This window comes from Hyperoodon ampullatus (genome assembly GCF_949752795.1).
Source record: "Hyperoodon ampullatus genome assembly, chromosome: 9".
Lineage (NCBI taxonomy): Eukaryota > Metazoa > Chordata > Mammalia > Artiodactyla > Ziphiidae > Hyperoodon > Hyperoodon ampullatus.
Window position 1 is genome coordinate 81,382,565 of NC_136922.1, and position 13,400 is coordinate 81,395,964.

General features: G+C 37.7%; 1 protein-coding gene across 1 annotated transcript in view; it reads right to left on the reverse strand.

The window, feature by feature from the left end:
* The window catches only part of SLC13A1 (solute carrier family 13 member 1), a gene marked incomplete at both ends in the record, with an annotated part of 75,585 nt that extends 62,490 nt beyond the window's left edge, over positions 1 to 13,095 (reverse strand). Inside the window, one exon of the mRNA XM_079711961.1 lies at positions 12,997 to 13,095. Within this exon, the coding sequence (XP_079568087.1) occupies positions 12,997 to 13,095 (99 nt within the window). The remainder of the gene's footprint in view (positions 1 to 12,996) is intronic.
* Positions 13,096 to 13,400: the final 305 nt, after the last annotated feature.

Below are 13,400 nucleotides of genomic sequence, written 5' to 3' on the forward strand. Positions count from 1 at the left end.
TAATTGTTTCTCTCCTGCAAATTACCTTGTTTATAGTCTCTTTCCATCTTTCTGTTCAGTTGTTTGTTTCTTTTTATCATGAATTTGTGGAGTTATTTTTAGATTCTTAGTAATATTTCTTTATAAGTATATATTTGCAAATATTTGTCTTATTCTCTGACTCGTCTATGAAATTTGCTTTATTCTATTTCTGGTTGATAAGAGGATTTTAATTTTAATGCAGTTATTTAAAAATCCTTTCTGTTATATTCTGTGCTTTTACTACCTTGTATGAGAAATTCTTTCTATATTCTATTATATTCCCGTATTTTTTTCTAAAACTTAAAAAGGCTGTTTTCAAGTGTAGGGCCTAAATTCATTTGTAGAAGAATCTGATGCCTTTTTTCTAAATGTATAACCTAAATGCCCTGGCTTTTTTTATTAGATGGTCCATCTTTGGTCCATCTAATTCGTGTTGCTATATTATTTCCTGTGCCAAATCGCTACAAATGCAGGCACATGTGTTTATGGACTCCTTGTTTTGTCCCTCAATCACCTACTCCCCCCACCGCCTTTCAAACATCAACTCTTGCAGAATTGCTAAACTCTTTTAACTACTATAGCTTTTCAGTAAGTTTTACAATCTGTACCTCAAGTCCCTTATCTTACATTTTTCTCAAACTTGCCTTGATAGTTTTAGGCTTTTACATTTTGAATTTTAGATTTTTATTGAAATTACACAGAATTTATAAAACAAGAAATGGCATTAAAATATTCCCATCTATGAACACTTTCATTCATTTAGGTATTCATTAAATTCCTTCTATAATATTTTGAAGTTTTATCCATAAGGGTCATGTAAATCTGTACTAGACATCTTCATTATTGTTGAAAAAAGTGAGAAATTAATCTAATTATCATCCTTTTATATAAATTTTTTTCTCTTTACTGTTTGGTAGCTTTAAAATTTTCTCCTTATCTTCGATGGTTTGAAGTTTCATTTATGATGTGTCTAAACATGGACTAATATTTAATTAAATTATTTTATACTTAGAAATGCATATTCTGTCTGAGGATTCATATCTTTTTTAATTCTGAAAAATTTAACCATTATTACTTTGAATATAATCTCTCTTCTAGTCCCTCTTTTTTCAGGAATACCTTTTACATGTATGTTGGAAATTCTGAATTCATCCTTCAAATTATTCTTTCATGTAAAGCATATTTATTTATTATTCTGTCTGATTTTTAGGTGAATTCCTAGTATTCTTTCTTATCAGTTCACTGATTATGTCCTCAAGTGTACTCAGTTTAAAGTTTACAGTTTATTATATCTGAGTTTTTAAAATTTGATTTTTTTTAACATTTCAGAGACTTTATTTTTCATTTCCAAGATTTCTAACTAGTCTTTTTTTTTTTATATTCACCTGCTCTCGCTTTATATTTCTTTTTTTAAAAATGAGGATTAATAGATACACAAAAAACTGCACATATATATTGTATACAATTTGCTGAGTTTTGGACATATGCATATACTTGTGTAACTATCACCACAATCAAGGTAACAAACATATCCATCATGTCCAAAAGTTTCCTCAGGCCCCATTCTGGGTTTTGTTTGTTTTTGTTTTGTGTGTGCATGTGTGTGTGTGTGTTAAAAATACTTAATATGAGATCTACCCTCTTAAAAATTTTAAGTGCACAATACAATATTGTTAACTATGGTTACTGTGCTGTGCAGCAGATTTCTAGAACTTACTCATCTTGCATAACTGAAACTTTTACCTGTTGAACAACTCCCCATTTCTCCCTCCACTCAACTTTTGGCAACCACCATTCTACTCTCTACTTTTATGACTGTGACTATTTTAGATACTTCATAAAAGTGGAATCATGCAGTATTTTTCCTTCTATCACTGGCTTATTTCTCAGCATAATGTCCTCCATGTTGTCACAGATGACATGATTTCATCCATGTTGTCTCAGATGACATAATTTCCTTCTTTGTCTTCAAGGCCGAATAATATTCTGCTGTCTATAGATACCACATTTTTCTTTATTGATTCATTCATTGATGGACATTTAGGTTGTTTCCATATTTTGGCTATTGTGAATAATGCTGCAATGAACATGGGAGTACAAATACTTCTTCAAGATCCTGATTTCAATTCTTTTGGGTATATACCTATAAGTGAGACTGCTGCATCATACATATGGTAGTTCCATTTTTAATTTTTTGAGAAACCTCCATACTGTTTTCCATAGTGACTGCATCATTTCATATTCCCACCAGCAGTTTACCATGGTACCAATTTCTCCACATCGTCACCAACACTTATCTTTTTTTAAAAAAATAAAAGCCACCCTAATAGGTGTGAGGTGATAACTCACTGTGGCTTTGATTTGCATTTTCCTGATGATTAGTGATATTGAGTACCCTTTCATATGTCTGTTGGTCATTTGTATATCATCTTTGGAGAAATGTCCATTCAAGTCCTTTGCCTATTGTGTATTTTTGGTACCCTGGTCAAAGATCAGTTGACTACATATGCATGGGTTTATTTCTGATTTCTCTATTCTGTTTCATTGGTCTATATGTCTGTCTTTATGCCAGTAAGATACTGTTTAATTACTGTAGTTTTGTAATGTATTTTGAAGTCAGGAAGTGTGATGCCTCAAGCTTCATTCTCTTTGCTCAGATACCTTTGGTTATTCAAGGTCATTGTGGTTCCATATGAATTTTAAGATTGTTTTATCATATTTGTAAAAAATGTCATAGGAATTTTGATGGGGATAGCACTGAATTTGTAGATTGCTTTGGGTAGATGGACATTTTAGCAATATTAAGTCTTCCAATCCATGAACATGAGATGTCTTTCTATTTATGTGTGTTTCCTTTAATGTCTTTCTATTTATGTGTGTTTCCTTTCATTTCTTTCATCAATGTTTTATAGTTTTATAGTTTTCAGAAGGTGAAACTCCTGGTTAAGTTTATTCCTAAGTATTTTGTTCTTTTAGATGCTATTGTAAATGGGATTTAAAAAATTTTTTTCTTTTCTTATAGTTGTTAGTGTGTAGAAAACAACTGATTTTTTGCATTGATTTTGTATCCTTCAACTTTACTGAATTTGTTTATTAGTTATAACAGTTTTTTGTAGAGTATTTACAGTTTTCTACACATAAGATCATTTTACTTCTCCCTTTCCAATTTAATGCCTTTTATTTCTTTTTCTTGCCTAATTGCTCTGGTTAGGACTTCTAATACTGTATTAAATAGAAGTGGTGAGAGTGGGCATCCTTGTCTTATTTCTAATCCTAGAGGAAAAGCTTTCAGTTTTTCACCATTGAGTATGATGTTACATACTCAGGGCTTGTCACATACATCCTTTATTATGTTGAGATTCATTCCTTCTATACTTAATTTGTTGAGAGTTTTTCATCATAAAAGGATGTTGAATTTTGTCAATGATTTGTGTGCATCTATTGAGATGATTATGTGATTTTTAAAAATCCTTCATTCTGTTAATGTGATACATCACATTAACTGTTTTGTGTATATTGAATCATCCTTGTATCCAAGGGATAAATCCCACTTCGTCATGTTGTATGATCCTTTTAATGTGCTAATGAGTTTGGTTGGCTGATACTTTGTAGAGGAGCCTGTGATTTCCTTTCATTGTATTGTCTCTTTGCCTGACTTTGGTATGAGGATAATGTTGGCCTCATAAAATCAGTTAGGAAGTGTTCGCTCCTCTTCAATTTTTTGGAACAGTTTTAAAAGGATTGGCATTAATTCTTTTAAAATATATTTTGTAGAATTTACCAGTGAAGCCCTGGTCCTGGCCTGTCTTTGTTAGGAAGTTTTTGATTACTGATTCAAGCACCTCACACTCATAATTGGTCTGTTCAGGTTTTCTGTTTCCTTATGATTCAGTCTTCATAGATTGTATATTTCTAGGAACTTATCCACTTTTAGGTTATTTAATATGTTGGTGTGTAATTGCTTATTGTAATACAATATTGTAATATTGTATATTTCTATTTTAAAAATAATTTGTCATCTATTGTGGATTTTCCCCCTTTCCTCATCTATTGATTTCCCTGTTACTTTCATTTTATTTGGAGTGTTTTCATCTCTGTGTTGATTTCATTGTCAGACTTTCTTGGTTGCCTTATTGCATTTTGAAATTTTATTTCCAGATTTACCCTGTATGGTAGTTGTTTTGTTTTTGTGTTTTTTCTTTCTGTACTCATTATTCATCATCTAGAAGTTTTACAGTTGCCTCCATCCAGTCCCCAGCTCATAGTCCAGAATGTGCCTTATCTTGTCAGCCTGAGGTCCTGTCCTCCCAGGACAATGCAAATCCTGCCATCTAGGTGGATCAGGAAGCTTGGATCAGCTCTGCCTGGGAGGCTGGGCAGAATCTGCTTCCTCTGAATGCCACCACAGAGAGTGGTCAGTCTAGCTTTTTTTGGGGACCTGTCATAGTTGCCAAGAAAACCACTCTCCAGCCTTTAGTTTGTGGCACTGAAATTAACTCTGACCCTAGAATGATGTGGGAGCACTTTAGACCACAGGTTCTCACATTTGCTCTGCTTGCGTGCTTTTCTGACCCACTCTGGTCTACAGAGATGTTTATTAGCTTTGTGTTTATGGTGGAGAAAGGGATGAGGGGGGTCTTAATTGTACAGATTTCATCTAGACTGCTAATCACAGGCTTTAAAGATAGGAAATCTTATTTAAAAGGTGAAGATGTTTGCCAAATAAATAGGCAAATCTGTTTTTCTGACTTATGACTAAGTAAGAGGAGGGGAAAATAACATTTATGAATGCCTGCAACATTCCAGATATAATACTTGTTTTATGTAGTCCTTACCAAAATTCTATAAAGTAGGTATGGTAATTCCATGTTGAACTTAGGATCAATAATCACATTGCTAGTATGTAGTAGAGTTCAATCCAAGTATATCCATGAGAGCACATCTTATTTCATTTACTGCCTTATTCCCAGCACTTAAACCAATGCCTGGCATAAAGTAAGCTCCCAGTAATATTTATTAAATGAATGAAGCTTTTTTCCCTCGGTGTCTTTTCTACAGCTGTTTTTATTCATATATCTTGATCCCTATATAAAACAATCACTCTACTAGGCATAAATTCTTTAGCCTAGGAGTCTCTTTTCTTTGCCTTGTTCTCTTCTCTGTTTTCTCTTCTACTTGCCTGGCACTGGATGTTTTGACGCTCATCCCAGTGGATGAATTGTCTCTGTAGTTCTCCTGAGGTTCTCACCTCTCTTGCTAGTAAGCTGAAATTGGAACTAAAACTTTTACCTGCATAGGTCACTTCCCAGTAGCTGCCACTCTCCCACTTCCCCATTTCACAATATTAGTCATATGTTGTCTTAACCACCCCAAGTAAGTGCAGCCAGGAACTTGCTACTGAGGCAGAAAAAGCAAATGACCCTATGACTAGGCAATGTGGAAAATGACTCCCCCCCACTGAAGTTCTGAGTGTCAAATTATCTTGGGAAATGTGGCTGATTATATTTAAAAATCACCTTGGTTCTCTTTGAAATTATTGTTCCGGATGGAATTGAAATATAAATTAGGCTTTAAAATATAGTTTATTCACCTCTTCTCCCACTTTTTAATGACACACTGATGATATTATGGAATAATTTCACCGATGAATTAGTACATATGTGGGTACAGTCTCTCAGCACAGCTTGAGAAAAGCAGGACCAATCACAGGCCTCACTCACTGCAATTGATTTTCGAAAAAGAATGCAAAGCAATTAAGACAGGAGAAAAATAATGCATTCTAAGTCTGTGTGCTACAAGAAAGACATTATTATTATTTGACAGAACCCATAAAGGGCTTTGCATGGGTTGTGACACACCTACCCCTACTGCTGCAGGAAATTCTAAAGACTCAATCCATATTAACTGCAAAGCTTAAAGTGACTCCATCTTGGAAGATGGAGAGTAAGAAGCTCAACTACAAAGTCAAGGAAAAATAATTAGCATTTCTAGTTAGTTTTCAGCCCAAAATGGGTAGCAGGGAAAGGCAATTGGTGGCTCCACTATGTCAGTTACAAGGGAATTTTTAACTCATTTTCGTCTAACTTCTGAAAACAGTTAGCAATGGAGACATGCTGTATTCACACCCCGTGCACACAGTGGAACTGGACATAGCCATAGAGATCATCTTGTTCTCCAATCTGACAATGCACCAGGGTGTGATAAAAATTCAGGCCATGGATTAACTGCTTCTGAATCATGATGAGTCTGTTAAATGTGCAGCATCCTGGACTTCACATCCATAAGTACCTCAGGTGAATCTGGGGCAGCCAATCTACAGATAACATTGAAAACTCTTTTAAGTCTTGTTCATTTTACAGATGAGGCCATGGGCCAGAGGGTAGCATGACAGAATCACTTGGGGAGTTTTTCAGAATATGCTAGATAAGTTGGGACAGCCTAGGTTATGCTGTGGCAAAACCCCCTAAATCTCAGCAGCTTAAAACAACCAAAGTTTATTTCTTGCTCACATTATTTGGTCATCAGGGGTCGTGGTTGCTCTGTAATCCAGGCAGTGGGAGACCTCATCTCAACATGTGTTTTGTAATTACAAATGCAGGAACAATGGTGCACGCGGTTTTAAAAATCTGATATAAATGCCATTAAGGAAGCAATAGCATCGATGGGCTTGGGAGCCAGACAGCTTGTCTTTAAATCCTCCCACTCCCCTTAGAGGCTGTGTGACTTTGGGCAAATTGCTTAACCTCTTTGAGTGTCTGTTTGCTCATCTGTAAAACGGGGATAATATTAACTATTCTAATGGTTGTTAGGAGGCTGACAGTAGACATTCACATATACTATTGTTACCAACCAAGGTATAAATATGTATCACGACAGGAAAAGAAGAGGTTCATGGAAGAGACACACTCCTGTTACACCTACATTCTTGTTCTGTCCCTTAGTCGCTCTCTGTACTCTATTTGAAGTTCTTTCCTTTCATCGTCTCCTTTCTCCTATATCCTATCCCTCCTACAAGATCTAGCTTATGTACCATAACCTTCTGCCGCGAGAGGTCCTTAATCCATCCGTTATCAACTATCTAACTGTGTGACAGGCACTGTGCTTGGGCCGGAGGAAACAAGTTAAACAACATGTTCTGTGTTCTTGAGGTATCTGCAGTTTAGAGGGGGAGGCAAAGATAAAGGCAAAATGGAATACATACTACGATGGAGGCCGATGTCTCCACGACTGTGCATTGAGAGCATGGAGGATGATTCTGTTTGTATCACAGCCCAAGCTGCCTTTCCCAAGAAGGACAGGGCGAGAGGAGTGGGCGTTCCAGGAGGAGGATGCAGCATGTGCAGACAAAGAGAGGGAAGAACAATCATGGGTCTCCTAGGGCGGCAGATAGTGAAATATTGCTGCCATGGGAAGTGTGAATGCAATGCGGGAGATAGGTATTGGGGGCTTTGGGGAGGGCTATTAGGAGGAATAAATGGCAAAATCCCAAAGATCCATCAGTATATACATGTTTGGTTTAGATATTTTCCCCCTGTCAGCAAAAGGGAGCCATGGAAGATGTCTGAGCAGTGGTACAATAGGACGAGGTTGACATTTTAAAAACAGTCCTCTGGCAGGAGACTCTTGGGGGAAAGAGTGTGAAAATGTTCTATGAAAGAGAGAGGAAAAGACAGGCTTCAGGAGAGCAGTGCCAGCAGGAATGGAGATGAAGACACAGATGGGCAGCGGGTGGATTCAGGAGGTAAAGCAACATAGACTGAGTGATGAGGGCTTAGGAATAGCTGAGGGATCTGACATGACACACAGATTTCAGACCTGGAAACGGGGTAGCAGATTCTCCGAGACAGGGAAAACAGAAGGAGCAGCAGGTTGTGGGCAAGTGGGATGTGTGTGGCTGGGGGAATGGAGGGGCTGAAGGACGATGAATCGCTAGAGGTATATTCACCTTTTCATTACACGTCTATAACACAAACCATTTGTTTCCATCATTTGGCATGGATTTATGTACAGCCTTATTTTGTGATGAATGTTGGCCATGGTATATACTGACTTTTCAGCAATTGTGCAAAAGCTACTTGAAAGCAGAAACATTACACTGCATAATATGCCACTGTTCACTGAGCACAGTACTTTGGGCCTAGCAAGTTCTCATCAAATATTCGTGAAATAAATATATATCACATTTGGATTTTCTGGTTTTGTTCATCTCCTACCACATTAATTAGCATGACTCCATGCCTTCTTTTTCTTGCCCTCCATCATTCTGATGCTCTTTTGTATCTAAAATGTTCACTTTCTTGGAGCTTATAGCATTTCCCCCCTTTATCTTAAATCTCTACAACAGTTTAGACCAACATTAAAAACAATATCAACTGTTTCATTACTTGATTTGCCCCTTTAAAAGTTCCTTATGTTTTCTCAGAATTCTGCCGTCCCTCTTCTCTCACTTGTCGTCTTTTAACATTTTCTCCCACTCATTTTCCTTTCCTTTGTCAGACTTCTCAACCTACCACTTTCCCCCTTCCATCAGAGCCTTTATCACTTTAAGGTTTACTTTTCTTTACAAGAGCTATCTTTCTCCCATCTGTTTAGTTTTTCTAGATGGAGCACCATAAGACTCTCATTATGTATCATTTCTTTTACTTATTATAATTTCTATTATAACTTTGAAATTGACGGTGCATCAGATGCATAGATTGTGAAGGAAACAGAAGCGGCCCACAACAGGTGGCCCTCCCAGCTGTGTTTCCTCCATCCCTAACCTCGGCCGGTCCAGCGCCCTAAGGCTCTCTGCTCGGCTGACTCTTCCCCTCTCTTCTCTTCAAGTTTCTCTTGGTGTAAAATATTTTCCAGAGAAATCCTGAAGTATCTGACAGAAACCTGAAATCTGGTCTCAGATTTACAACCAGTCAACTAGGAAATGCTGCTCAGTATCCGTGTGGCTGTTTTCCTGTCTCCTTAACTGAAAAAAAAAAAAAAAGGGGGTCCATAACGAATGGGTAAATTAGATGGAGTGACACACCTGGAAGGATGCTCTCTACAAACAGAAAATATTATTGTTCAGTTTTCTCCTATTAAAACTCCTCAGACAAACTTGGCATTCTTTTTATCATTTTGTTCCATCAAAAGAAATACAAAGAAAAGCCAAGAAACTAGAAAAATAAGTAAAGAAATAGTACGGAGTTCTGAGAAGTAAAATTAACAAGCTGCTAGAAATAGTCATAAAAGAACAAAGTTGCACTGTGAATATCACTGGGACTATGGCATGTAGCCTAGGCCAATTTGAACAAGTTTTTATCTGGGAATGTTTAAGATATTCCCTCTCCAAAAAGAAAAATTCAGTTCAATTATTAATTTTACTCAAATATTTACATAAATATCAATTACACTACAGGCTTGTTTTACTGACCACTAACTACTAATTGGGAAAGGGCTAGGACTACCCTTATACTTATGTGATGATTAAAAAGACAGTATTTTTGATGTTTCAGTGTAAAGCAATGAGGAAATACAATTCCTTTAGTAAAGTGACATTTACACCAATGTGTTAGGAGTATACTTATTACCCTCGGAAGCTATAAAGACACAGATATTCAGTTGTGGTTGAGATCACTGGCTCTAAAGTCAGACAGATGTTGATTGGAAACATCTGTATAGCCACATTTTGGTAAGCTATTTGCATGTTTCTATCTCCATTTCTAATCTGCAAAATTTGACCAATTACAATACCTAATTCATAAGGATTCAATTTGAGCTTCTGTTTGACTTATGCTCCTAGGCTTCTGGGGTGATATCAGTACATATTTTCTTTCGCTATAAAATATTATTTCCATGAAAACACTGAAATACAGAGTTCCAAGGTCTCTTCCAACTAGAAGATGTTAAGATGCCCACTAAATGCCATGAGTCATGGTAAACATTTGGGCACAGGTGTGAAGGGAAGGGGCACCATACCCTGACAAGCTGATAATACAAGCTTGTATAGCTGGGACTCTGGGACATTCAGCAAATGACACACATGAGTCCACTACTCCAGTTCTCATAGGTCCGCCCCAGTGGTTAGAATCACTGCAATTTTCTACCTTAAAGATGTTGAGTTGCATGAGGTCAACTGAGGAAATGGCAAAGATGCACCTCTTCTCTGGTCTGACCTGTCTAAAGCATCATCGTAAAGAGTTATGCCTGAGTTGTTGATAAATGATTATCAAGCCACACTTTATGTGACTCTTCAAAATAGAGGATAAACCTTCAAAAGTACAAAATATAGAAAAGAGTAAAACAAAACCACTGTTAAATCATGAATTCTGAGTTCTGACAGAACCTGAGTTCAAATCCAGTTTCAATAGCATCTATGTGGCCTTTGTTGGGTCACATGTCTGCAAAGCAAAGCCCTTCCCCTCCATTTTGAACATTACATTGCAAAGCCACTTAGGGGCTCTCATCACTGATGCTACATTTTTGAATTAAGGTAAAATTAAGGTAAGGGTTAAGGCTGGTCTATAGAAATGACTCAGTGATCAGAAGGAAAATGAAAAAGAATCAGCCAATAACTTATTTGTTGGTTCTACATCATGTAGATTCACTGTGCTTTTATAAAGCAAAATTGACTTTGTTTTGCTTGACTATTATTGTGGGTTTGGAAGCAAGCATAGGGTTCTCCAGTTTGGTAACATGAAAGTTATAATAAATTGATTTGCATTCATGTCAAAGTAAGCCTCTACCTAACTTTTAAACACTCCAAAGGCCCACATCCTCTGAAACAAAGTTTTGCTCTCCTTGTAAGCAACAGTTAAAATAATATTCTTTGCGTTTGATTAGCGGTTGATTGAATGGTTAAGTATGCATTTAGAGTAAACAAAAAATGAAATCATGTTACCGTACTAGAAAAAAATCCTCCCATTAACATTCATTGAGTTTTAACAAATGAGTTGATTAGAGGGAAAGGAAAGAGGAACACAGTTTGTCAAATGCAACTTGTTGCCAGGTTTCCCCACAGACCTAATGTACACTTTCTGGTTAATGACTCATGCATGGAGAACGTTGCTTTTTATTAATTTAATTGGTCTTCCTTTTCAAAGAGCTTATATTCACTTCCTCTGAAAATTATGGAAGATACTCAAAGTGTCATATGTGTATATGTCAAAGGAGCAGCACAGATGATATGCAGTCATGGCCATAGTCTGTCTTGACTAGTTTAACTTATTTTCTCTGCCATAAGTAAGGACTTATGCTGAGACTAACCCAGAAATATTAAAATAGAACAGGGGTCCAGGTATGAATCAGGATGTACTCATGGTAGGAGTCAGGTCTGGGGGACAGGTAGGACCAGGGGACTTGGAAGAAGAAGGCCGTCATGCGCACTAGATGGAGTGATGAGTCTTCCAAGCAGGTGGGGGTGGGCGTTCAGATGAAATCCCTACGTCTGTGATTCACACTTGTCATCTATTGACTGCCAGAGACTCATAGAAGAGTCCTCAGAACTAGCTGGGGTGGGAGGGGCAGGGGGAACAGGGGAGGATTAGTCACAAAGAATTTGCAAAACAAAACCAACCAAACCAAAGACCATGGAGTGTGCCCGCTGTTTTCACTAGACATTCTCTAAAACTTTGGGGGTTCAGAACAATATTTGACGAAAAGTGGGAGAGAGTTCTTCCCTCCGTCCTCGGGGCACTGTGAGACCTCCGTTGCCCCTCCTCCTCCTGAAGGAAACACCCTGTGGGTGGCAGAGCCCAGATCCCTTGCCGGCTTTGCAGGTAGAGGCGGCCTTGACAGAGTCAAAAAGACTTTTCAGTAGCTGACACGACTTTCCTTCAGACAGTGGCAGACTTCTGAGGGAAGGTGGAGTATTATAATTACTGCAATTCTATTTTTACCCAGACTAGTATAACCTTGGTTAATGCTTGTGAGAGAAGAACATCAGAAAGGTTCTCTTCTACTCAGAGAAAAGGCATGAGGGGGTGGCGGGAACTACACAGCTGTGGGATCAACAGATTTGGTGAGATTCTCACTAGCCCACTTACTGTGTGCCAGCCACAGCTCCAAGTAAGTGCTTGATGAGTGCTTATTTATTTAATCCTCATAACAAGCCTGTTACTCTCTCAATCTTACATATGAGACAATGGAAGCACAGAGAGGTCAGTTAATTTGCCCAGGTCACACAGCTTCTAAGTGGAAACCGGGGACCTAAAGCAGAGAGCCTGACTCTGGTGACTGTCCTCTTACCACCAAGAGACACTCGTCGTGCCTGGCGTAGAGAAGGTGCTCACTAAATGTTTGCTGATACAATCATTTCCCCAAGGTATTAAAAATGCATTGCGTTTATTACTCTGGACTTAATAGACTGACCACACTTGAAAGGAAACAGAAAAATCCCTACAAGCAACACCAAAATGATAAAAAATCTCAAATGCTCAGAACGTGTACAATTATTTATTAGACCTTTCTGATTAACCAAGGAAAATTACTTCATGCTTTCAGTGAAGCATAAGGAAACTAGATTTCCAGAAGGTTCCGTGGCCCACACCAAGCCACGGAGCTGTCAAGTAAATTAGTTTGTGCTAGACCCTCCCTAGGACCCCCAAGTTTTTCTCTAGCTCTTTCCCCCAATGTCACATTGCTGCCTAGTCTCAGGGGAAGGGATTGTGTTAACCCAGGATGCTCTCTGGAGATTGATAACTAGAATGACAGGATTTCAAGGGTTGTGATTCTTTTGTCCTTCCTCTCATCTGGTTGCCAATCAGAGAACAATTCTGACTGGATATACTATTTAATTATTGCAGTTAATCATACCAAGGATCAACAACATTAATCATTAAAAAGGAGAAAAAATGGACAAAACACAATGTATAACCATCCTGATTTCAAGCCCAAGGTATCATCACCCATTCAGCTCTGAGCCAGACAATTACATAGCAACAATAAAGGACAATTAGATAAATCAGAAAACCCACCAGCCCATTCTCCGGGTTCACTTACCTTGGTGCGGAGGATGAGTGGCAGTGGCAATAAAATCAACAGAGTGAAAACTACAAGGAGAAACCGACGATAAACTAAAATATACCTGAAGAATTTCATTGTCCTGAACAGGTGCCTTCAATAGTGTTCCCCTCAAAAAAGAGGCAAACGTTAAATAGCCAACCTGGATTAATATTTCTCTAGCCCATCATCTTCATTTACTGCCCCAGACTCACCAACACGAGTTAAAATTAAATCTCAATTTTTATTGTTTTACTGTCACAATTCACATGGAGAGATAAGCCCAAGAGCGTTTGCGAGAAATCAAAGACCATTTTCTGCTGTTTTTGAAGGGCAAAACTGTCCTTATTTAGTCTGTGCACATTAACTGGAATATGAACTGGCCAAGTCTAGGAGAAGGCAAA